Source organism: Trichechus manatus, unplaced genomic scaffold (assembly GCF_000243295.1).
Source record: "Trichechus manatus latirostris isolate Lorelei unplaced genomic scaffold, TriManLat1.0 scaffold00116, whole genome shotgun sequence".
Taxonomy (NCBI): Eukaryota; Metazoa; Chordata; class Mammalia; order Sirenia; family Trichechidae; genus Trichechus; species Trichechus manatus.
Window position 1 is genome coordinate 7,455,104 of NW_004444052.1, and position 25,657 is coordinate 7,480,760.

A 25,657-nucleotide genomic window follows, 5' to 3' on the forward strand; every position below is an offset into this window, starting at 1 on the left:
TGAGCACCTGCCATGTTCCAGGCAGTGTTCAATGTGGTGAGGATAGAGCCATGAACAAAGTAAAGCCCTTGCCCTCAAGGAGCTGATGCTGTAATAGCAGAAGATAGGCCATGCAGCACAGCGTCTTGTCCAGAAATGACCACAGCAGTATTTTCAATCTCGCCTGCTCTTCTAAAACCTTGGCAACTCCTCCCATCAGAATGTGAAATCTAATTCCCCCTCCCTTTAATATGGACAGGATTTTGTAACTGCCCCGACCCAAGAATGCAGCACAGGTGATGCTGTGTGACGGAAATTCCAACGCTAGGTCAAAAAATGATAGGACTTCAGCCTGTATCTCTCTCAGGATGCTTACCCTGGGAACCCAGCCACCGTGCTGTGAGGAAGCCCAGATTTCATAAAGAGGCCACTTGTAGGTGTTACAGCTGAAAGCTGGAGCTAAGGTCTCAGTCTACAGCCATTTATCAACCACCAGACATTTGAGTAAATGAGCCTTCAGATGAATCCAGCCCCCAGACTTCAAATCTTCCAGCTAAGGCCCCAGACTTGTTATTGCTGTTGATAGGGGCTCTCGAGTCAATTCCGACTCATAGTGACACCATGTGACAGAGTAAAACTGTCTCACAGGGTTTTCTTGGCTTCAATCTAATCTCAGAAGCACATCACCAGCTCTTTTTCCCATGGAGCTGCTGGGTAGGTTCAAGCCACCAACCATTCAGTTAGTAGCTGAGTGCTTAACCATTACACCACCAGGGCTCCTGCCCCAGACATAAACAAGCTGTCCCTACTGTGCTCTGTCCAAAATCTTGACTCACAGAATCTGTGTACATGATGAACAGTTGCTTTACACCACTGTTTTGGGTTAGTATGTTATACAGCCATTGTAACTAGAACAGGCAACAAATAATACGTCAAATGGTGATAGGAAGAAGAAGGAAGGAGTGGAAAGGTGAGAGATTTGGAGTTGGGGCAAGAGGAGAGGTGGTCAGATCATGTAAGACATGGGTTGGCAAATTACAGCCAAATCTGGCCCACTACCTATTTTGTAAATAAAGGTCTACTGAAAGACAGACACACCCTTTCATTTATGAATTATCTGGGGCCACTTCTGCTCTACAACAGCAGAGTTGAGTAGTTGCAGCAGACTGTATGGTCTGCAAAGCCAGAAACATTTATTATATAGCCCTTTAAAGACAAATTTTATCCACCCCTGATACAGGGCTTTGTAGGCCACAGCGAAAAGTTTGGTTCTTATTCTGAATAAAAAGGGAACGCTCTGGAGGGTCAGAGGAGTGACATGATCTGACATCTTTTAAAAGGTACTGGGTACTATGGGAATCAAAAAAGTAGAAAAGGCATTCTCTGCAAAGAACTAAGATAAAGAAAACCCTGTTTATACCTACACGTAAGTATTCATCAAACAATAAAGGAATATTTCCCAAAAGTTTGGAATGCATTTTTCATAAGAAATAGCACTACACTAACACACATTAACATTTATGCAGTATATACAAATTAACATGTATACATAGCTGTCTTAGTCATCTAGTGCTGCTATAACAGAAATACTACAAGTGGATGACTTTAACAGACAGAAATTTACCTTCTCACAGTTTAGGAGGCTAGAAGTCTGAATTCGGAGCACCGGCTCTAGAAGCCTTTCTCTCTTTGTTGGCTCTGGAGGAAGGTCCTTGTCTCTTCAGTTTCTGTTTCCTGGTTCCTCAGAGATCTCCATGTGTCTTTGCATCCCCTTACCCCATCTCTGCTTCTCCATTGCTTGTTTAATCTCTTTTATATCTCGAAAGAGATTGATTTAAGACATACCCTACATTAATGCTTTCTCATTAACATAACAAAGACGACCCATTCCCAAATGGGACTGTAACTACAGGCATTGAGGTTAGGATTTACAACACATATTTTTGGGGGACACAATTCAATCCATAACAATAGTTAAATACATATACATGTGAATGCTATAGTACTTCATTAGCAGTGTCTTCCTAAAATGTATAATTTTATCTACTTCTCACAACAATACTTCAAAGTAGGTATGATATTCCCATTCTACTGAGGAAAAATATTGAGCCTGAGGAGAAGTTAGAGAATCTTCCCTAGGGTTACCTGTCTGATTCAGGGGCCTGTAACCAGGCTTGGAATCCAAAACCCACCTTTTCTATTCTCTCTATATTCTATTGCCTCTCTTGTGGCTTAAGTCCTGGACATCTACAATAAAAATCATAGTACGTTGTTGTGCTATGATTCAGCAAATCACAAGAAATAATATTTAAATTTACCTTATGTGCTTGCTTGCACTTAAAGGAAACAGGTTTCATTAGAATTGGATAGAAATTTTTGGAGATGTGGGTAGCTGCTAACATTTCAGAATTTAAGACTTTCTCAATAAAAAGAATATTTCACTGTTTTATAAAATATTTATCATTACATTTCTGAAAAAAATTATGTACCTGGATAAAAGATCAGAAAGGAAAATGATGGCATAGTTTCTGTTTTAAGTAACTGGATTAGAGGTGGATTAAAATTTATTTTCATAGTGTTTAAGATGAGTTTAAGTGTTTAGTAAGTTTAGAAAAAAAAAAAAACATAGTTGCCCTGGCTATCCTTTTTAAATTAAACATGGATCTCTTGCAAAACCCTTATCAGTCTTATTTAGTAAAGTTTTGTGGCCTCATGAATGAAATGGAATCATTCTAAGGCAACTTTGTGAGATAGGGCAGCAAGAGAGAAAGGGGGAAGGAATTCAAAGATGGCATGAGAAACAAGGGTGAAGTTAACCTAAAAGCTGTTCTTGGTCTCCTTCTCTATAGATTTCATTCTGTTGGCCACAATAAGAGAAAGCAGGTGTCTTTACGATCCCCAGACGGATTGAAGGATCCAGAGCCAGAGCCTTGCTGGAACATCCATTTATATATTTGAGGCAGACTACACCCCCAAGGAAACTCCCTTTCAACTGATTAGCTGGTCATAGTAGACCTTATCGTGGAATTGATTACAGCATTACATAACTACCAAACCACATCATAACTGCCAAACCACTGAGAATCACGGCCCAGCCAAGTTGACACACGACCTTTACACTGTTGGGGTTGGGAAGGTCTGCCCTTATAGGACTTCCATTCTTTTTTTCTCCCATGCCCCAGGATTCCTAAGACAATTCAGGAAAACCCTTAATGTACAATTGGATTCCACTGTTCTGTCACAAGTGTCCTTTAGAGGCCAGTGGCCACCACCTTTTCCATTCCCTTTCTCTAGGAACGTAGTGGTGTTGTGTGCCATTGAGTGGATTCATAGCAACTCCATGTGACAGAATAGAACTGCCCCCCATAGGGTTTTCTTGCTCTAATCTTTATGGAAGCAGATCACCAGGTCTTTCTCCAGCAAAGCCACCAGGCGGGTTTGAACAGCCAACCCTTTTGGTTAGCAGCTGAATGCCTATGCCAATTCTCTACCTAATTAATCCAAGTTGTTGTTGTTGTTGTTTTCCTCTCTTTACAACCCAAACATTTTTGGTACCTGAAATGTTTTCTTTCTTAATTTTGAAGCAAACACAGTGAAATGTTAAGATCTGAAAAGGCTAAGTGTTGGGTACAGGGGTGTTTGTTATATTATCCCCTACTTCTCTGTGTGTTTGATATTATAGAATGAGGAGGAAAAATACAAAAGGCAGAAGGCAAAAAAACATAAACCTGTTGCCGTCAAGTTGATTCCAACCCATAGCTACCCTTTTCTGCTGAAAAGGCAGAAAGTGTACTAACATTAGTCTCTAACTACTGTTCACTTCCACTCCGGCACTCTGGGCTCTAGGTGTGTGTCACGCCATTAGCTGGCACCTAAGTATGAGCTTTACGAAGATAGGGGGTGGGGTGATGCAGAAAGTACTCAAGGCTGCTCTGACCTCCACAGGTACATCTGTTATATAAGGGCACAAAAGGACTAAGTTGAAATCCTGGCCTGGCCACTCGAGCTATGTGACTTTGGGCAAGTCAATTAACTTCTTGTAGCTCAGGACTGCTAGAGATAATAATATCTATACCTCATAATGATGTTCTATGCATTAAATAGGCTAATGTAGATTAAACACTTAAATGGAGTACTACCCATTGCCTTCAAGTCAGTTCTGACTCATAGCAACCCTACAGGACAGAGCAGAACTGCCCCCATAGGGTTTCCAAGGAGTGGCTGGTAGATTCAAACTGCCAACCTTTTAGTTAGCAGCCAAGCTCTTAACCACTGTGTGCCACCAGGGCTCCATTAAATGGAGTACTAGACAGCTAAAAAAAGGATGAACATGTCTATGAACTGATACGGAATGATTTTCATTGAAAAAGTATATACACAGTACTATTTGTGGAAGAAAAAGGGAATATAATGCATACATATACTTATTTTTTTCTAAATTTTATTTATTTTGTTGTTGAATTCAACAGTTTCTTCCTATACAATTTAGTGATACTGATTACAATCTTCGAGTTGTGTAACCATTCTCAGCCTCCTTTGCTGAGTTGTTCCTCCCTCATTAACATAATCTCACCGCCCCCTCAGGTTCCTATCTAATCTTTTGAGCTGCTGTTTACACTTTGATCCCATATAGATAGTTCTTAAGAATATAGTGCTCAAGGAAGACATTTTTTACTAGGTAAGCTAAACTACTGCTTGGTTTTAAGGAAACTTCAGGGGATACTTTTGGTTTAAGTTTTAAAGATGATCTTGGGCAATAGTTTCAGGGGATCATCCAGTCTCCATTGCTCCAGAAAGTCTGGAGTCCATGCGAATTTGAAATTCTGTTCTGCACTTCCCCCCTTTTGATCAGGATTCTTCTATGGAATCTTTGATCAAAATGTTCAGTAATGGTAGCCTGGCACCATCCAGTTCTGGTCTCATGGCAAAGGAGGCAGTTATTCATGGAGGCAAACAGCCACACATTCCATGTCTTCCTCCTATTCCTCTCCTTCTTCCTCTGCTGTTCCAGGCGAATAGAGACCAATTGTTGGGCCTTGGATGGCTGCCTGCAAGCTTTTAAGACCTCAGGCACTATGCAACGAATTAGGAGGTAGAACAGAGCCACTAAACATGTTATAAGACCAATTAACTGGGCTATCCCATGAAACCATGACCCTAAACCTACAAACCAAGAAACCAAATCCCATGAGGTGTTTGATTATACATAAGAATCCTCAGCAGCTACTTTTTTTTTGGAAATTTTTTTAAATTGTATTTTAGATAAAGGTTTACAGACCAAATCAGTTTTTAATTTTAAACAACTAATATACATACTGTTTTGTGACACTGGCTGCCAAGCCCACAACATGTGAACCCTCTCCCCTTCTCGACCTTGGCTTCCCTATTATCAGCTTTCCTGTCCCCTGCTACCTTCTTGTCCTTGCCCCTGGGCTTGTGTGCCCATTTTAGTCTCATTTTGTTTTATGGACCTGTCTAATCTCTGGCTGAAGGGTGAACCTCAGGAGTGACTGCAGTACTGAGTTAAAAGGGTGTCCGGGGGCCATACTCTTTCTTGTTGTTGTTGTAAATACATCTATCACAACTTTTGCCAATTCAACTTTTTACTGGTGTAGAACTTACTGACAGCAATTACAATAATCAGCTGTGCAACCCTGCCCTTAACACAATTTTTCCATCACCTTTAACCCCCTTCTTCCCCCCTCCCCCACCCATGGTAATCACAAATAAGCTTTGGTCTCTGTATATTTGCCTTTTCTTTTTATCTAAGTGAGGTCATAAAATATTTATCCTCTGGTGATTGGCTTATTTCTCTCAGCATAATGACTTCATTTCTCCTACTGGCTGAGTAGTATTCCATTGTTATGTATGCACCACATTTTGTTTATCCACTCATCTGTTGATGGGCATTTAGGTTGTTTCCACCTTTTTGGCTATTGTGAGTAGTGCTGCAATGAACACTGGTGTACAAATCTCGTTTTGAGTCTCTGCTTTTGAGTCTTTTGGGTACATACCTAGGCATGGAATTGCTGGGTCATACGGTAGGTAGTTCTATTTTAGTTTTTTGAGAAAATGCCAGTTTTCCACAACAGCTGTACCATTTTGCATTCCCATTAGCAACAGACAGGGGTTCTAATTTCCCCACATCCTCGGCAACATTTGTTATTTTCTGTTTTTCTCTTTTAATCTTAGTCATCCTAGTGGGAGTGAACTGGTATTTCACTGTGGGTTTGATTTGCATCTCTCTGATGCCTAATGATGCTGAGCATCTTTTCATGTGTTTGGTGGCCATCTGAATGTCCTCTTTGGTGAAATGTCTATTCAAGTCCTTTGCCCATTTTATGATTGGGGTTTTTTTTTAATCTTTTTGTTAAGTTGTTGAAGTTTTATATGTATTTTATTAGATGCTTATCAGATATATGGTTTCTGAAGATATTCTGCCAGTTGGTAGCCTGTCTTTTCACTTTTATGGTAAAATCTTTTGGTGAAAAAAGTGTTTAATTTTTATGAGGTCCCATTTATTTGTCTTTTGCTGTTCGTGATTTTGTTATTAGATAATCCATTGTTAAAAATTAGGCTTAACAGCATTGCCCCCGCTTTTTCTTTCAAGAATTTCATGGGTTTAGTTGCACGTTTAGGTCTTTAATCCGTTTTGAATTTGTTTTTGTGTATGGCGTGAGGCATGGGTCCTGCTTCACTTTTCCACATGTGGAAACCCAATTTCCCCAACACCATTTATTGAAGAGACTCTTCTTTCCCCATCATATGGACTTAGCACTCTTGGAAAAAATCAGCTGACCATAAATTTGTAGATTTATTTCTGGACTCCAAATTCTCTCCCGTTGGTCTGTGTGTTATTATTCCAGTACCAGGCTATTTTGATTACTGTAGCTGTATATAGTGTGTTATAAAATCAGGAAGTGTGAGTCCTCCTACTTTGTTGTTGTCTTTCAACATAGCTTTAGCTATTTGGGGCCTCTTGCATTCCATATAAAGTTGAGGATTGGTTTTTGTATTTCTGTAAAGAAGGCTGTTGGAATTTTGATTGGGATTGCGTTGAATAATATAGATCACTTTGTGTAGCACTGACATCTTAACAATATTGTCTTCCAATCCATGAACATGGAACATCTTTCCATTTATTTAAATCTTCTTTAATCTCTTTCAGCAGTTTTATAGTTTTCATCATGTAAGTCCTTCACGTTCTTGATTAGATTTACTTCTAGGTATTTTATTCTCTTAGATGCTATTCTAAATGGAATTGTTTCCCTAATTTCCCTTTTCGATTTCTCATTGCTGGTGTATAGAAACCCAACTCATTTTTGTTTGTTGACCTGGTACCCTGCAACTTTGCTAAGTTCTTTTATTATCTCTCTAAATTTTCTTGTGGATTCTTTGGGATCTTCTATATATGGGATCATATCATCTGCAAATAAGAGATAATTTTACTTCTTTTTCAGTCTGGATACCTTTTATTTTTCTTGTCTTAATTCTCTGGCTAGGACTTCTAATAAAATATTGACTAGAAGTGGTAAGAGGGGGCACCCTTGTCTTATTTCAAGGGGAAAGCTTTCAGTTTTTCTCCATTAAGTGTAATGTTGGCTTTTGATATATGCTTTGAATCACACTGAGGAATTTCCCTTCTATTCCAGTCTTCCTTAGGGTTCTCATCAGGAAAGGGTGTTGGATTTTATCAAATGTTTTTTCTGCATCCATAGAGATCATGTGGTTCTTTTCATTTGTCCTTTTGATGTGGTATATTATGTTGGTTTTCTAATGTTGAACCATCCCTGCATTCCTGAAATAAAGCCCACTTAGTCATGATGTATGACTTTTTTAATATGCTGTAGGATTCTGTTCGCTATTTTGTGAGGATTTTTGCCATCTATATTCAAAAGAGATATTGGCCTATAGTTTCGTTTCTTGTGACTCTGTCTGGTTTTGGTACCAGGGTTATGCTTACTTCATAGAATGAATTAGGGAGTATTCCTTCTTTCCCTATCTTTTGAAAAGAGTTTAAACAGGATTGGTGTCAATTCTCTAAATGTTTGGTAGAATTCCCCAGTGAAAGCATCTGGTCCAGGACTTTTTTGTTGGGAGATTTTTGATCACTGATTGCATCTGTTCACTTGTTGTGCATCTGCTGAGACTTTCTCTTTCCTCTTAAGTCAGTTTGCGTAGGTTGTGTGCTTCTAAGAATTTCTCCATTTCATCTACATTATCCAGTTTGTTGCCATATAGTTCACAATAGTCTGTCATAATTCTTTTTATTTCCATTGGGTCTCCTGTAACATGTCCCCCCTTTTTATTTTGGTTATTTTCGTTTTTTGTCAGTCTAGCTAAAGGTTTGTCAATTTTATTGATGTTTTCAAAGAACTTCTGGTTTTATTGATTCCATACACACATACTTTTGCAAATGGAAACGAGGATAAATCAGAAACAAATGAAATTATAGGGGTTGAAGGCAAATGGGGTAGCATAAGGGAAGTAATGGCATCCAACTCTACATATTCCTTTTAGTAGTTTTGACTTTTGGAACTATGTTACCATTTTCATATTTTAAAAAGGTAAAATTAGATCCATAGGCGGGGGGAAATTTCTAAACTGAATATAAACTGAAACAAATGGACAAGATTACCACAGAGGTGAAAAAAACCTAACTTAAGGAACTTTTGAAGATAGGATTTTGAATATATACTATCAATCTAAAGAACTGTGAATTTTGTACTCAGCAGGTTTGTTTTGGTAGTGCTATGGGTATAGCAACTCTGAAACTATTTCATGTGAATTTAGATTGAGCAAATGAGTCCGTATATTGTTGGAACCAGTGTTCTCAGTGGGGAAGAGAGCTGTACACACAGAAAGAGGAAGACAAGACTCTCTCTGGGTGCTAGTTTGGAATTAGAGCTATTGGTATGTAGTAATTTCCACAAATTTAGTGGCTTAAAACAACATAAATTTACGAGCTTATAGTTGTGGCGGTGTGAAGTCCAAAATGGGTCTTTTGGGGCTAAAATCAACGTGTCATCAGGTGTGTTCCTTTTGGATGTTCTATGAGAGAATCTGTTCTTTACCTTTTCTAGCATCAAGAAGCTCCTGGCATTCCTTGGCTTATGGTCGCATCACTCCAACTTCTGCTTCCCTGGTCACATCTGCTTCTCTAACAATGACTCTTGTGGATAATCTTCCTTAACTTATTCACATCTGCAAAGTCCCTTTTGACATGTAAGGTAACACATTCACAGGTTCTGGGGATTAGGACATGGACATTTTTGGGGGGGCCACAAGGTTGGTGGTTCAAACTCACCGAGAGGTACCTCAGAATAAAGGCCTGGCAATCTGTTTCACAGCCTTGAAAAACCCTATGGAGCACAGTTCTACTCTGACACACACGGGTTTCCATAAGCCAGAATCAACTCTGCAACAATTGGTTAATTTTTTAATTATATTTTCTGGCAAAAAGATAAATCTAAATGCTTATTCCTTGGGTATACACCTTCAATGTTAGTCTTCAAAGTACCTAAGCAGCAAAAAATTAGGCTATTTCATAAAAGTGCACAGAGGCTTGCAATCACATTTATTAGAAAAATAGTATCATTTGGAAATTCTCTTTAAAGTTCAGGACATTGTTCTTCTGTTTCTATCCAATTCCACCTAACACGGCAGGAATTCCAGCTCTCTCGATCCTTACGGGCCAGGGTAGCCCAGTTCCACCACAAACCCAGCATACCATAGCAAGTCACAAAGCAGCACTCTGTAAGTTGAGCCTATTCTTCCCATCCGGATGGCTCTGGAGATGACACAGCTGGGGAAATGAGACACCAGAACTACGCGGCAGCAGCAATCCAGTGTGCCAATCACCTTTTCTTCACAAACTTCCTTCTGGAAGCGTTGGGATTTAACCGTCTCCTCCCAGCCCCCAAGGTGCTATCTCGAATCTGTAAGGTAGCTGATCGGCTGCAAATATCATTCTCTGCAAAGGGAGATACCCCGGCTATGTAGTCAGGGGCAAACACGTTGGTTTTCTGCCTGGCCTTTCGGGAGAGTCGCAGCTGAGGGAAACGCTGGTCCTCAGTTAGATGGGGGTTGACAGCATATTTGCCCCCCTTGGGAGTAGGAAGTGAATACTGCAAACAAGACAGGGAAGGGCCATTAGAAGAATGGGGATCCACGTTCACTGATACATGTCCATATTCTCTTATAGCAAAGTCCACCTTACAGATTCCAAAGCAGCCAGATGACAACAATGGTGTAGATAATGTACTGCCTACTAGGTGCTAAGCACATGACATGCATCTTCCCACTTGAGCCTCACCTCAACTCACGGATGAGAACACTGAGGCTCAGGGAGGTCAAGTCACTTGCCTACAAGTTGTCTTGTAAACCCATTGCTTTCCAGAGAAAAGCAGTGACAAAAGAATCAAATAAAACACTAGGAATGGAGGGGCTGACAATCCACCCCTCTGGCACCAACAGCTTTCAGGTACTCTTCAGTACTTCTCACCCTCAGGTTTCCAGATTTCCCTACAGGAACTCCCTTGACGGCAAACAGCAAACCCGTCACCGCCCTGCCCCACTCACCTCAAGTAGATAATTTTCTTTTCAACACGGCACCCTCCCATTGATACACTCCCAATTCCTTTTTCTAATATTCCCCAAATTTCCAGTCCTACTTTCAAAATTTGTCCTATCTGCATACCTGTGTACCATTGTTTACTCAACATTTTCCTTTAAACCAATATATATTTGTAAAAACTTAGCATCTTCCTAAGTAGTAATAGCCACAAAGTTGCAAATGAGGAACTTGGGTGCAAGTCAGAGTTCCTCGAACACACATGATAATAAATGCATGACTATTAAAATAAACATTCTAAGTTTACGTTACACCAAAAAAGCCTTCCTGAACAGAAGATGAATTGTATTTCAAAAAATTAATCACACCAAAGGAAGGAAAAAACAAACAAACCTTTTTGAACACAGTATTTTGACTATATACCCCCAGCTAAAAACGAAAAGAATTATGCATAAATACAGAACTCTACTATTTTCACAAAGGTCTGGTAGCCCAGAGGCTCCTTAGAAGAAAGGCCTGGCAATCTACTTCTGAAAAAATCAGCCACTGAAAACCCTATGGAGCACAGCTCTTCTCTGACGCACATGGGGTCACCATGAGTCAGAGCTGATCCGACAGCAACTCGTTTTTTTGGTATAGGTTAGCAATTCTAAAACAATGTATATTCTAGGATTGAACAAATAAGTAACTTATTATGAAAAATAGGAGGATAGAAATATCCCAAATATGATAAGGGGAGGACCAGAACAAACCCTGGGATGCTGGACTGAAATTGAAGTTATAAACACATGGTTTTTAATATACAGAAATACAGAATGTTACTGTGCGTACCTATACACATGCACATGTATTTCCTATCTCTGTCTACTGAGAGTTGAGGAACAATGACACCCAGGGCTATCAGCACACCCAGTGCCGAGATCTTTGCTTCTAAAAATCATTCTCCATAAAAGGATCCAGAGCTCCTTAGAGAAATGACCAATTCCATTGCTGGGGCAGGGAAGATATAAGAGCCTGGAACATCTTACTGTGCGAGAAAGTGTTCAAAGATAATGGCAACACGTCAAAAGGAAACAGAAGTTAGCTTGAAAGGGCTCCCACTGACCAATCATGTAACAATGTGGGAATAAAAATCAATAAAGACTGTAACAGATCACAGCCTGTAGACTAAAATAAGAATCCACACGTCCACACTCATAGGTAAATGAATAAATAAAAGGGGATAAAAGGAAAGCTCCTCCTTACATTAGAATATCAACTATTAGCTATACAAGGAATGATGGAATTAGAAAGCCACCATTTGGCAACCATCACTGTAAGGACTGACTGAGGCAACTTTAATAAATGAGTTTTGATGAGAATGATACATTCTCCAAGTATCTTTCTACAAGTTACTTATTAATTAAAAAATAATAACTTTACAGAGGATAATTCTGGCAGAAACCACCTTAACCAAGTGATTAAAGTTAATATCATCAGTAAATTGGACACCTGACCATCACGTACCCTCTGATATGATGCACTGAGAAGGACACCACTTCACTTCTGGGTGTTCCTACCAAAAACGCACAGCCTGAGTCTAATCACAAGGAAATCTCAGACAAAAATGTCAAGGTCCTGAAAGACAAAAGACTGAGAGGCTATTCCAGTTTAAAAGACATGACAGTTACATGCAACGTGTGACCCTAGACTGGATCCTGGACACACACACGCACACAGACACACACACACACAGACACACACACACACACAGACACACAGACACACAGACACACACACAGACACACACACACACACACCTTCTTTCACTATGAAGGAAATCTGAGGGACAACTGACAAAGTCTGAATAAGGTCTACAGATTAAACTTCTTGATCTTCACAAATGTACTGTAGTTGTAAGATAAAGTCCTTGTTTTTAGGAAATACTCTACACGCTACGGTATTTACTAGTAAAGGTACATCACGTATGCAACTGACTCTCAAACAGTTCAGGAAAAAACACACACACATAACACAACACACACACACCCAGACGGAGAGAATGATCAACACTGGGGAATCTGGGTGAATGGTAAATGGGAATTTTTTGTACTATTTTTGCAACTTTTCTATGCATCTAAAAAGTATTTCAAAATAAGAGTTAAAAAGATTGGCTACACCCTGGCTCTCACTTGTCTTTCCAGTCTTCACCGTCCCCCTCTGGTTCGGGGCTTCTGGAAATCCTGCCCATCCTTCAGATCCCTGCACAAATCCAACCTCTACCACATTCCAACAATCTCCCTCTTCTCGAACCCCACACACTTAGCCCTTATCATTTACTATCTGGAATTACTGGGTATTTCTCATTAGCTCAGACCCCTCAAGAAACGCCCATGGAAGCTGTGTCGTACGCCTTCTCCATCTCTCTCCGTGCCTAGTTCACAGCCTCTGACAGCTACCCTGCAGGAATGACTGGGGTTTTTGGTCCCCTCTATTAATCTTGATTCTGGCATTAAAAGGATTCGCTTTCCCAAATTAGGTCCTGCTGTTGGGGAGTGTGAGACAGACGACCACTCACCCGGAGGCCTCGGGGGTTCAGCACCCTAGGGTTATGGGAAAAGTGCATAAGCAGGGTACCATCGTCGCTGACAGTCACAGACACTTTCTTCAGGGTCTTGTTTCCACAATGGGAACAGAACACTCGGTTCATGTCAGATGTTGTCCTAGGAGACACAAAAGGAAATGCTCTGTAATGGACCCACAGGCAGCAAACCCCATCCTCAGAGCGCAGGCGAGTCACAGGCCTCAGAGGAGGAGAAAACAACTGGAAATGGGGAAAGATTGAAGCACCAGGCACACGCAATACACAGGACACTTGGCTTCATGCTGAAGGAACAAGCGTTACTCCAAGGGTAATGGTAAACGATACAACGAGCAAATAAAATAAATGTGAAAACGAGCTGAATGCTGTCACATAACTGAATGTCAGGTATCATTCTACAAGTTTCACATCAAAACAATCCCATGAGGTTGGTACTATACCCATTTTAAAGACTGGGAAACTAAGGCAAGATAAGGCAGCTTGCTAAGTGGCAGACACAAACCAGGGAGTCTGGCTCCAGAAACAATGCTCTTAATGTTGATGTACTTTCTCAATGGACATATTTTTACAGCTCTAACTACTTGTCCCCAAATGTCAGCTTGGGTGTTAACTAGGAAGTCGTTCTGGAGGCGCCAAGAATTTACTAACACGTTATATAGGAGACATCATAAAAGCGGCAATGGTTGAACTGGGCATGGGTGCTGAGGGCAGACCCCAAGACCTTGGCCCTCTTCTATCCCCTCCAGTCCCAATGGTGGACCCTGGACAGGAAAAGCTGCTCCTCCCTGCCCTGAGTTTTCTGTAAATTCTCAATGATCACAAGACAAGAGCTGTGTCAACCTGCTGGAAAAGCCAAATCCCTTCTCTGCAAGTCTCTGAAAGTAAATGAAGGGGCTCTAAATAAGTGCTTGGAACCAATTATTCTGTACAAGAAACTGTTCCATCCTTGGGGCTAATCTCACTGGATGGGAGAACATTTCCAAGTGTATCTGAGAATGAATGTTAATTTGGGGAATGTGGGGCTTTTGTAACAAAGGACAGTTACGGGGCAGTGAGATCTTATGAAGCCAAGAAGCTTTACTGTCACGAGCCTAGTACATTTAAGCACTAAGAAACAGGAAGACCTTTGAGGAGTGGCTGTTTCCTCACTGATAAGTCACTGGCAGAACTGCAGATAATGGCAGGCAGAGCCAAAAAGAAAAGAAAAAAAGCCCTTTGGGCCCATGAGTCACTAGTTACTTTTAAGCCCACAGGGGAACAAGGTTCCAGACAATTCTACCCAGTGGAACAGCACTAAGGACCTGGCGAGAGACACCTGGCTGCTTCAGAAATGTTTTACGCAGCCCTCCACCATGAAGGGGCTCCACTAGGCGACCTACATGATGGCCACAAAATCCAGAGACTAAGCCCATGGAATGGCTGGAAACCACCAGAACAAGTTCCCGGGGCCATACCTCAACAGCAAGGCTGTGGTGTAATCAGTGCTCTTCTGTCCAACCAGAGGGTCTCTAGGGTCCTGGTGGCTCCCACAGAACACCAGCCCCAAAAAGGAGAACGAATTCAAGAGCCAGCAAAGAGATGAAGAGCAGGGAGCGGCTCATAATCTAACAGTTCTCCTGAAGGAGTGCGCCTCTGTGCCAGACACCAAGCAAAACCTTTATATATGGTTATCTCTCTAGTTCCTCACAATCTTCTCAACTTTAAAAAGAATCTGAAGCACAGAGAAGTTAAGCAACTTTTGTAAAACCACGCATAGGAGATAGAATCTGGATTTGAATCCAAGAAGTCTGGATCCAGAGTCCACCATTTTTTAAAATAAAAAATCTATAACATAGACTAAAGTAGGCCAAAGACCGCAATGAACCCCCATGTAACCATCACCCAGCTTTGACAAATGTCAATTCACGGCCAATCTTGTTTCATCTCTACCTCCATCCACTCCCTCTACTTGTATATTATTTCGAAGCAAATTCCGGACATCATTCCATCCATAAACATTTCAGTGTGAATCTCTAAAGGATGACCACTCTTTTGTTCCAGAACCCAGATCTCTAACCCAATGCCATTAAGATAAAGACTGAAAACGTCCCCTGGATTTGTCAGGTGGGAGGTCACTGGTGACCTGTCCCAGAGGTTTCAGTGCCTTGGTGACGGCAGAGCCCAGCCCACAGAAGGAATAATGAAATGGAGGTAGTACGTGTATATGATGCAAGCTTCTTTGTCAAGAAGCTCATGGGAGGGTTAGGAAGAGAAAAATACACTAGACAGAGGGGCACAGATTATCGGCTACGTACTTGAAACAGCCATGGCAGCGCAGGATGTAGCTCCGGGCCTCTCGGATCAGCATGCCATTCACCGCCAGCACATGCAGCCCCATCTGCAGCAGAACATTCTACAACCAACAAGGGAAAGCACAACTGAACTCACAGCAAAATTTTCTTTTGCAACTATACTTAAGGGAACCTCACAAACCCTGGTTCTGCTCATAAAGGGCATTTGCTAAGGAAAAATAAGCTTTAGGATGCCTCTCACAATGTGTGAACTAGCACAAGGACCCAGGTTTCTCCCTCATCTCAAGTGCCATGGTCTGTGCTCACCATTTTGCCAAAGCCCCTCATCAGTTACAGAAACGTTTATTTTGTCAAGGCAAACATACTCCTTTCTTGGCTGGAAACCTTCTCTATCTTCTCCAAGAATCTAATTGAGCATAGAACATTGTACATATGGAAAAGCATCAACAGATCATGAATATTAAAAGTTAAAAATTATATTCTCTGGCCTCCAGCCCAAACTAGAAATTACCAAAGAGCACAGGTAAGATTTCTGGAACCAGAAGCTTACACACAGGTCTGTACACACTTCCCAACCTCCAATTAACCACTGCCGGTGACAGGCATGACACACAGCCCAGGAACAACAGCCCACGCCTGCTCCATCACTCACCTGCATGGCAAAGTCTGTTGTCATGCAGCCGACCCGCACGTTGTTTGGGACACAGCACTGCTCCAACTCCTGCTGGATCTGCTTAATGTTGCTGGGGGTTATCCACCCACCCCCATCAGCGTCACTATCTTCATCTTTCCTTTCTTCAAACCCATTTTCTTCCTCGTCCTCCTCCTCACTTGGAACACTCTCACCTTTGTCAAGCTGAAACATGAAGACTTCATAAACTCTCAGCCCACAGGAGCAGCCAGGAGAAGCTACTATGTTGTCACTAAGAGATCTGGAATCAGGGCCTTACCAACAGCTCCTGGAGTTCATGATCAATATTAGGCAAAGGATTTCTCCAGAACATGAAGGAACTGAATTCTAGATTTTCAGGCTCACTGGCTGGGTGTTCATGATCTACTTTCTCTCGTGGGGGTTTAAGCTGAGATTAAAAGAAATAATTATGAGGAAAAAAAAACCCTGAAAATGGAGAGGGCTACAGATGAAATCATGTATGACACATAAGTCAGATCAGACAGGGCTGACAAACTATGACATTAGTCCAGGTAAGCCTGGTTCACTGTAAACAGATAAAGTGTGGAGGTGTGACAAATGGCAGAAAAAGAGTGTTGAGAGCGCGGCTTGTGTAAGGAATTACCTTTGAGGGCAGATGGAAACCAGAAATGAGTAGAGGAGTTTCTGGATGCCGAACAGATGAACTTACTTTAACCTAAAACAAACAAAATGACAACTCTAAGCAAGAAATTACAGTCTGCAAATTCAACACAGAAGGGTAATTCAAGAAGAAAAACTAAAACATTTCCCCCTGGTTATTGAAATAAAAAATTTTACTTGCTTAAAAAACTGGAAATTATTAAAGAAACAGAAAAAACAACATTCAGTGATCCCACCACCACCGGACAACCACTTTGGGACATTTGCTTTTCACCATTACACATAAAGCTGTAATGAACATCGTTATCTGTAAAACTTAGAAGTACCTCTGATTGTATCCTTAAGATCAATGCCTAAGAGTGGAACTACTGGGACAAAAGACGTGTCATTTTAAAGTTTTTGATATAAAATATCAAACTCCTGCCAAAAAGGCTGAAGAGAAGGGTAATTTTTAGCCATCGTGGAGAGATGGACGCCAAATGGAAGATCTGCTACCAGTTACATGGTGCTCAGTAACACAGCTGGAGTCTACATAAAAATATTCTCCCCAACAAACCTTCTATCAACACACAGAAGTGTATTTTAGGCATCATGTTTAAACTCTTTGGAATAAAGGACTCCGAACTTGGTTGAAAACAAGTGAGGGGAGTTCCAACGAGCACAGGGACATGGGTCCACCAAAGTTTTGACTCTAGGCAGAGGAGATCACGCAACTCTGCCAACACAATCTGAAACTGATTACTTATCAAATTATTATTTAGCAAGTCAAAATTCTCTAGCATGGAAAATACAGCCAATGAGAGGCCCTGGCACAAATCCATCAGTCTCTTCAGCCTAGCCAAGTTGGGTCCCTAGAAGCACAACAGGAACCCAGAGTTTTGAATGCACAGGAGTTGGGAAAAAAAAAAAAGGAAAGCACTTAATGTTTACTTCTTTCTTACCTCCAGAAAGAACTCTACATTAAAAAAAAAAAAAGAAAGGGAGGGGGGGGGGGAATTATAGGGGATTGTTTCTTTCTGAATTTTTTCAAATTTAAACAACCCTTCCTGGGAATCTACAGATCAAAAGAGACATTCACCAATCACATGTATGACCTTATTTGGATTCCAATTCCAACTCAAACAAACTGTTAAAAAAAATTATAAAATAAATGGGAAATGTGAACACTGACTGGATATTTGATGATACTAAGGAATTACTATTAAATTTTGCTTAGGAGTAACAGTGATCTTGTGGTTGATTTGAAAAAAATCCTTATCTTCAGAAATACACCCTGAAATACTTATCAGTGACATAATATTATGTCTGAGTTCAAAATACTCAGGGCTGAAGGTAGGTATAGACGAATACAGATCTAGCCATGAGCTGGTGACTGTGGAAGCTGGATGATGTGGACAATGGGTTCACTATACTATGCCCTCTACTTCTGAATATCTGACATTTTCCACAACAAAGTTAAAAAACAAAAACAAAAACAAACTTCCTACCTTTTCTGGTTCTTGTTTTAGGTGGGATACCCCAACAAATTCTGCTTCCAACTGGTAGGTGAGTGCCAGCACTTGGATGTCTGTGGCAGAGAGGCTGGGATAGTCTCCAGTTTTCTTTGAAAACTCTGTCACTGTAAACAAGAGATTTTCAACTTCAGTTAGAGGCAAAACGTCATACAATCTTGAATGTTGCTGGGTGCCGCTGAGTCGATTCCAACTCACAGTGACCCCATGTGACACAGGAGAACTGTCCCATAGGGTTTTCTTGGTTATAATCCTTACAGAACAGATAGCCAGGTCTTTTCTCCCGTGGAGCAGCTGGGTGGGTTCAAATCACCAACCTTGCAGCTAGCAGCCGAGCACTTAACCATTGCGCCACCAGAGCTTCTATGGCCTTAAATAACCACAATGAAAACAGCACAAGAACCGAGAAAGGATCAATTTCCAAGAAAAACTTCTAACATTTTCATCCCTTTCTTGAATTTTTTCTACACATAATTGAGAATTTTGTATTCTCCACCACAAAGATGTAGTGACCCTATGTACAACAGAATGAAACACTGCCTGGTCCTGCGCCATCCTCAGTTGCTATGTTTCAGCCACTGTTGCAGCCACAGTGTCAATCCATCTCGTTGAGGATCTTCCTCTTTTTCGTTGAGCCTCTACTTTATCAAGCATGATGTCCTTCTCCAGGGACTGGTCCCTCCTTATAACATCTCCAAAGTACGTGAGACGAAGTCTCGCCATACTCGCTTCTAAAGAGTGTTCTAACTATCTCTGAGGTAGGCACTATTATTTCCACTTAACAAATGAGGAAACCGAGGCCTAGAGAGTCTGAGTGATATGCCGAGGATAAACTGCTAGTAGCTGGCAAGGCCTGAGCTTGAGCTCAGGCCTGGCTGACGCCGGGTACCCCTCTCCCGTCACGACCTCCTAGAACGTGTTGTTTCTCAATCAACTGCTGATGAAGTAGCCAGACCCCCACTCGAAGCGGAGCCGGTCCCGCCTCGTCTGCGCCCTGGGCCCCGGCTTTCCGGTCGACGTTGGGGCAGAGACACTCACCTAACCGTACGTACTCCGGGAAGGGCTCCTTGAAATGCAGCTCGTAGGGCAACACGGCGAGCCGCCTGCGCGTGGCCTTGTCCCGAATCTCGCTGAGCACCTCCCGAAGAGTATAGATATTCTTCCCTATGTCCTGCGGAGAGATCCACCCAGCTCAGACTCACCCGCACCACGCAACCCCCCGCCTGCCTTTACACGCTTCTTCAGCGGCCGCCATCCCAAGCTCTGCTCCTCTCGGCGGGAGATCTCTGTACCTGCAGAGCCGCGTCCCGCAGGAAAGCCCCGGCGTCCGCCACAACGTGCTCCACCGGAGCCATCTTGACTGAACAACCACAGAGCGCGCGTGCGCACGGAGTTTAAACCAGCCTCTGCTTCCCTAGGCAGGCCTCTGGGAACCGGAAGAGCAGCCGCGACTCAGTGGCGCCTCTTGGCGGCCCCGTCCGTATCTTCAGGCTCAGGGATACCTGCGAGCATGCGCGCCTTCACCAAAGGTCCAGCCAAGGAGATGTGGGCGGGGTCGAACCTTGAAGGAATTGCCCAACTCCTTCCTTCCGCAAACACCCTGTCTCAATTTTTCTCACTGCTAAGTCTTTTCATCCTTTAGAGCCAATGGTTTCTTCCTTACCATCCCTGCTTGAAATTGTGCAGTTGGAGGCTCTAATTTTCTAATTTACGATATCATTTTGTTTTGTTTTCATTTCTGTCTTCTAAATTACAATTTGCTGACTATCCCCTCTTTCTGGACCTCCTCTTGTTACCTAATTTATGATAATATATTTCAGAATTTTTAATGTGTCTTTTAAAACTATACTGAGACCTACAGCAACAAGTTCAGTGCTCAGTAAATGTTAGTGAAATCTATTCATTCAATAATTCATTTAAAGAGGACTTCTATGGGCCAGGTACTCTTCCAGTGGCTGGGGTATAGCTCCTGCCTTCATACATTCTTGCTGGAGGCAGATAATACAGGCATACCTCGTTTTATTGTGCGTCACAGATACTGCGTTTTTTACAAATGTAAGGTTTGTGGCAACCCTGAGTGGAGCAAGTCTTTCAGCGCTGTTTTTCCAACAGCATGTGCTCATTTCCTATCTGTGTGTCACATTTTGGTAATTCTCACAATATTTCAAACTTTTTCATTATTATGATGTCTGTTATGGTGATCTGTGATAAGTGATCTTTGATGTTACTATTGTAATTGTTTTGGGGCGCCACAAACTGCACCCAATATAAGACGGTGAACTTAAATCGATCAATGTGTGTTCTGACTGCTCCACTGACAAGCCGTTCCCGTCTCTGTCCCTCTCCTCAGTCCTCCCTATTCCCCGAGACACGACAATATCGAAATTAGGCCAATTAATAACTCTACAGTGGCCTCTACGTGTTCAAGGAAGAGTCGCACATCTTTCACTTTAAAGTTAGAAATGATTAAGCTTAGTAAGGAAGGCATGTCAAAAGCTGAGACAGGCTGAAAGCTAGGCCTCTTGCACCAAACAGCCAAGTTGTAAATACAAAGGAAAAGTTCCTGAAGGAAATTAAAAGTGCTCCTCCAGTGAACATGTGAATGATAAGAAAACAAAATAGTCTTATTGCTGATATGGAGAAAGTTTTAGTGGTCTGCATAGATCAAACCAGCCACAACATTCCCTTAAGGCAAAGCCTAATCCAAAGTAAGGCCCTAACTCTCTTCAATTCCATGAAGGCTGAGAGAGGTGAGGAAGCTGCAGAAGAAAAGTTTGAAGCTAGAAGAGGTTGGTTTATGAAGTTTAAGGAAAGAAGCCATCTCCATAACATAAAAGTGCAAGGTGAAGCAGCAAGTGCTGATGTAGAAGCTGCAGCAGGTTATCCCAAAGATCTAGCTAATTGGTGAAGGTGGCTCCACTAAACAACAGACTTTCAATGTAGATAAAACAGCCTTATATTGGAAAAAGGTGCCATCTAGAACTTTCCTAGCTAGAGAAGAGAAGTCAATGCCTGGCTTCAAAGCTTCAAAGGACAGGATGACTCTCTTGCTAGGGACTAATGCAGCTGGGGACTTTAAGTTGAAGCCAATAGTCATTTACCATTCTAAAAATTTTAGGGCCCTTAAGAATTATGCTAAATCTACTCTGCTTGTGCTCTACAACTGGAACAATAAAGTCTGGATGACAGCATATCTGTTTACAACATGGTTTACTGAATATTTAAACCCATTGTTAAGACCTACTGCTCAGAAAAAAAGGTTACTTTCAAAATATTACTGCTCACTGATAATGTACCTGGTCACCCAAGAGCTCTGATGGAGATGAACAAGGAGATTAATGTTGTTTTCATGCCTGCTAATGTTAGCGAACACAGTGGGTTCGCCACTTATACTCTTGTTAAGAATAACTAAGAGTCAAGTGGATTGAAAGCAAGTCATAGTTTATTATTCGCAGCAAGTAAGGAGATAGGGGGATCACTCCCAAAGCACTGTCTCGCCGAACAAAGGGCTGAAGGAAGTTTTATACTACGTGGGAAAGGGGAAGTCATACATATTCATTAATTTCATACATATTCAAAAAGGGGTCAGGCTAGGATTTGGCATGGAAGTGGCTGACGGGCTTCTCGCTTCTGAAATGGGCTTGGTCACCGCTTGATGACGTATGTCTGGTGATTTTCGTTCTTTGGCATGGGTCTTTTGGTTCCTAGGCAGTACTTACTAGGGGATGGGGCCATCTGACTGTCAACTTGGTCTCTTATGGCGCATGCCCAGGATTCTAGTTATAATTGGTTGCTCTGAAAGACAGCTGAAAGCAGAAAGATTAGGAGGGAGGAAGCAGACAACACTGACACTATTCTTCTTGTAGAAAATTTTTAACTGACATATCTTGTTGTTTAAAGCCTTTTCTGTCCCTAGCTGGACTCACTAACACAACATCCATTCTGCAGCCCATGGATCAAAGAGTAATTTCTACTTTCAAGTTTTATTATTTAAGAAATACATTTTGTAAGGCTATAGCTGCCATAGATAGTGATTCCTCTGATGGATCTGGGCAAAGTAAATTGAAAACGCTCTGGAAAGGATTCAACATTCTAGACGCCACTAAGAACATTTGTGATTCATGTGAGGAAGTCAAAATATCAACATTAACAGAAGTTTGGAAGTAGTTGATTCCAATACTCATGGATGACTTTGAGGGGTTCAAGATGTCAGTGGAGGAAGTAACTGCAGACATGGTGGAAATAGCAAGGAACTAGAATTAAAAGTGGAGCTTGAAGATGTGACTGAATTTCTGCAATCTCATGATAAAACTTAAGCAGATGAGGAGTTGCTTCTTATGGATGAGCAAAGAAAGTGGTTTCTTGAAATGAAAGCTACTCCTGGTGAAGATGCTGTGAATACTGTTGAAATGACAACAAAGGATTTAGAATATTACATAAACTTAGTTGCTAAAGTAGTGGCAGGGTTTGAGAGGACTGACTCCAATTTTGGAAGAAGTTCTACTATGGGTAAAATGCTGTCAAACAGCATCACATGCTACAGAGAAATCTTTCACGAAAGGAAGAGTCAATCGATACAGCAAACTTCACTGTTGCCTTATTTTAAGAAATTGCCACAGCCACCCCAAACTTCAGCAACTATCACCCTGATCAGTCAGCAGCCATCAACACTTGAGGCAAGACTCTACCAGCAAAAAGACTGCGACTCACTAAAGGTTCAGATGATGGTTAACATTTTTTTTTAGAATAAAGTATTTTTTAATTAAGGTATGTACATTTTTTTAGACATAATGGTATTGCACGCTTAATAACTACAGCATAGTGTAAACATAACTTTTATATGCACTGGAAAACCAAAAAATTCATGTGACTCACTTTATTGCAATATTTGCTTTATCAAGGTGGTCTGGAACTGAACCTGCAATATCTCCAAGATATGCCTGTATAGACATACATATACTGGTTGCTGTAGATTTTGATTCTGACTCATGGCAACCCCATGTGTGTCAAAGTAGAACTATGCTCCATAGGGGTTTCAACGGCTGGTTTTTTGGAAGTAGATCACCAACCCTTTCTTCTGAGGCGCCTCTAGATAGATTCAAATTTTCAATGTTTTGATTAGCAGCCAATCACATTAATGCTTTACACCACCCAGGGACTCCATGGGATTAAAGTAGGGTTTAATTTATTAAGATGGGGGTTGAGGGCTGTAGCTCCTTAAAAGGCCATCTCCTGGATTTGGAATGAGAATAGGAGAAGGAGAGACCAAATGCTCAACCAATTTAAATTAGTATGCATAACAGGATTCCTCCAAACTTGAAGACCCCAAAATAATGGAATGATTGGTGCACGGTACTTAAGGCTAATTAGGTAATTAGTACTAATTTTAATCAATGGTGGTTAAAGGTGAAAAGTTGAGCCTTTATTCAGCTTGTCAAAGCTGAGGACCTAGACCATCAGTAAAGAATGTTGATGTAAAATGTTTTTGCTAATGTTAAATGGCTCTATCTACTCTGTAGATTAAGGGAAGGGGGATGGTTTGGTATGGTGAGGCATTTTACCATATGCAAGCAGTAGTTTTTGAAGCTTTTCTACTTTTGTTTTATGTCACAAGAACATATGCTCTACAAAGGCCAGGATTTTTGTGTTTCTCGAGCCTAGAACAAAAAGCAAAGATGTTACTTTGAGGACTAAAGTGGACCTGACCCACGCGCTGGTATTTTCAATCGCCTCATACGCATGCAAAAGCTGGACAATGAATAAGGAAGACCAAAGAAGAACTGATGCCTTTGAATTATGGTGCTGGCAAAGAATATTGACTATACCACAGACTGCCAAAAGAACAAACAAATCTATCCTGGAAGAAGTACAGCCAGAATGCTCCTTAGAAGCAAGGATGGTGAAACTTAGTCTCACATACTTTGGACATGTTATCAGGAGGGACCAGTCCCTGGAGGACATCATGTCTGATGAAGTAGAAGGTCAGCGATAAAGAGGAAGACCCTCAACAAAATGGATTGACACAGTGGCTGCAACAACGGGTTCAAGCATAATAACGATTGTGAGGATGGCACAGGACTGGGCAACGTTTCGTTCTGTTGTTCATGGGGTCGCAATGAGTCGGAAACTGACCCGACAGCACCTAACAAGAGAGCCTAGAACAGAATCTGGCACATAGAAGTTTCAGATTTAGCAAATAAAAATATGGGATGCCCAACTAAATTTGAATTTCAGATAAACAATGAATACTTTTTCAGTATAAATAAATATGTTGTTGTTGTGTGCCTAAGAGTCCAAATCAACCCTACAGGACAGAGTAGAACTGCCTCATAGGGTTTCCTAGGCTGTAATCTTTACAGGAGCAGATCACCAGGTCTTTTCTCCTGCAGAGCCCCTAAGTGGGTTATAACCACCAACCTTTCAGTTACCGGCCCAGCACTTAATTATTGCGCCACCAGGGCTCCTTAGTATAAATATGTCCCATGCAATATTTGGGACATACTTTAAATCTTACATGAGACAAATACTAAAAAAGTATTTGGTGTTTATAGGGGTGGATTATCCAACGGGCAAGGTAAGCATAGTGCTTACCTTGCTTACGAGATTATCTGTAGCGAAGGATTTCTCATGGGTTTTACCACATCAAAGAAACTGTTCAGTACAGATTAGTAAGTACGCACAAGTAAATCTGTGCTTACTTTGCTTACTGGGTCATCTTCCCCTGTAAAGGACTGTAAATTTGAAAAGAGACTTTGATTCTGCAGGAAGGTATGGTGTTGGGAGACAGACACATGCTAGCCATACCTAGAGTAAGAATCTTCGATGTGGTGAAAAAATGTGAAATTGTTCACTATAGACGATCTGGCAAGCAAGGTAACCATCGTGCTTACCTTGCCTATTTGATTATCTGCCCTAGGTGATTATCTGAAATTAAAGTTTAACTGGGTATCCTGTATTTTATTCGGCAACCTTACTTAGGAGGTCACTATCTGTCGACTTCGTTGACAGAATTGTTTCCTCCCACCTGTGCAATGGGGCTAATGATAGCACCCGCCTCAAAAGGATTGATGGGAGCAGTAAAGAAGCACCCGGCACGCAGTGAGCCCTCAATTCATATGATTGCTTGGGGACCAGCCTGCCAGTGGAAAACCCTCCCACCTTAAAAAACACAAACAGTAAGAAACACTTCCCCAGACGAAAGGCTCCGCGGCCAAGCTTTGGCTGCTCACACCTGCGGGCCCGGCCAGCCTCTTCCGAGTCAGGTGACCGCGCGCTCTCACGTGACCCGGCCCGACTGCAGGCGGCAGGAGGCGGAAGTGGAAGAGGAGTTGGAAACGGCTTTTGTGGCCACGGCAGGTTAGCGAGCGCGGATGTGGGCGACGCTACCGGCTGACGGGCGGCGCGGGGCGA

At 41.7% G+C, this 25,657-nt stretch overlaps 2 protein-coding genes across 2 annotated transcripts in view; one reads left to right on the forward strand and one right to left on the reverse strand.

Annotated features, from left to right (window-relative positions):
* Positions 1-7,752: 7,752 nt before the first annotated feature.
* NOB1 (NIN1 (RPN12) binding protein 1 homolog) lies at positions 7,753-19,620 on the reverse strand. Its single transcript, XM_004384061.2, has 9 exons — positions 19,540-19,620; positions 19,286-19,418; positions 18,224-18,354; positions 16,720-16,791; positions 16,375-16,503; positions 16,077-16,280; positions 15,428-15,525; positions 13,110-13,254; positions 7,753-10,106 (listed from the first exon to the last, which is right to left on the reverse strand). Exons 1-9 carry the CDS (start codon positions 19,600-19,602, stop codon positions 9,837-9,839), a joined length of 1,245 nt encoding a protein of 414 aa, XP_004384118.1. The 5' UTR covers positions 19,603-19,620; the 3' UTR covers positions 7,753-9,836.
* A 5,243-nt stretch (positions 19,621-24,863) lies between these two features.
* The window catches only part of WWP2 (WW domain containing E3 ubiquitin protein ligase 2), a 157,857-nt gene continuing 157,063 nt past the window's right edge, over positions 24,864-25,657 (forward strand). Inside the window, exon 1 of the mRNA XM_004384062.2 lies at positions 24,864-25,603. The gene's annotated coding sequence lies outside the window, so the exon portion shown is untranslated. The remainder of the gene's footprint in view (positions 25,604-25,657) is intronic.

Coding starts and splice junctions, on each gene's coding strand:
- NOB1 (XM_004384061.2), bottom strand. CDS start 19,602: ATGGCTCCGGTGGAGCACGTTGTGGCGGACGCCGGGGCTTTCCTGCGG. Junction 16,792..18,223: donor TAAAACAAGAACCAGAAAAG/GTAGGAAGTTTG, acceptor TGTTTGTTTTAG/GTTAAAGTAAGTTCATCTGT. Junction 10,107..13,109: donor TGAACCCCCGAGGCCTCCGG/GTGAGTGGTCGT, acceptor TCTTGTTTGCAG/TATTCACTTCCTACTCCCAA.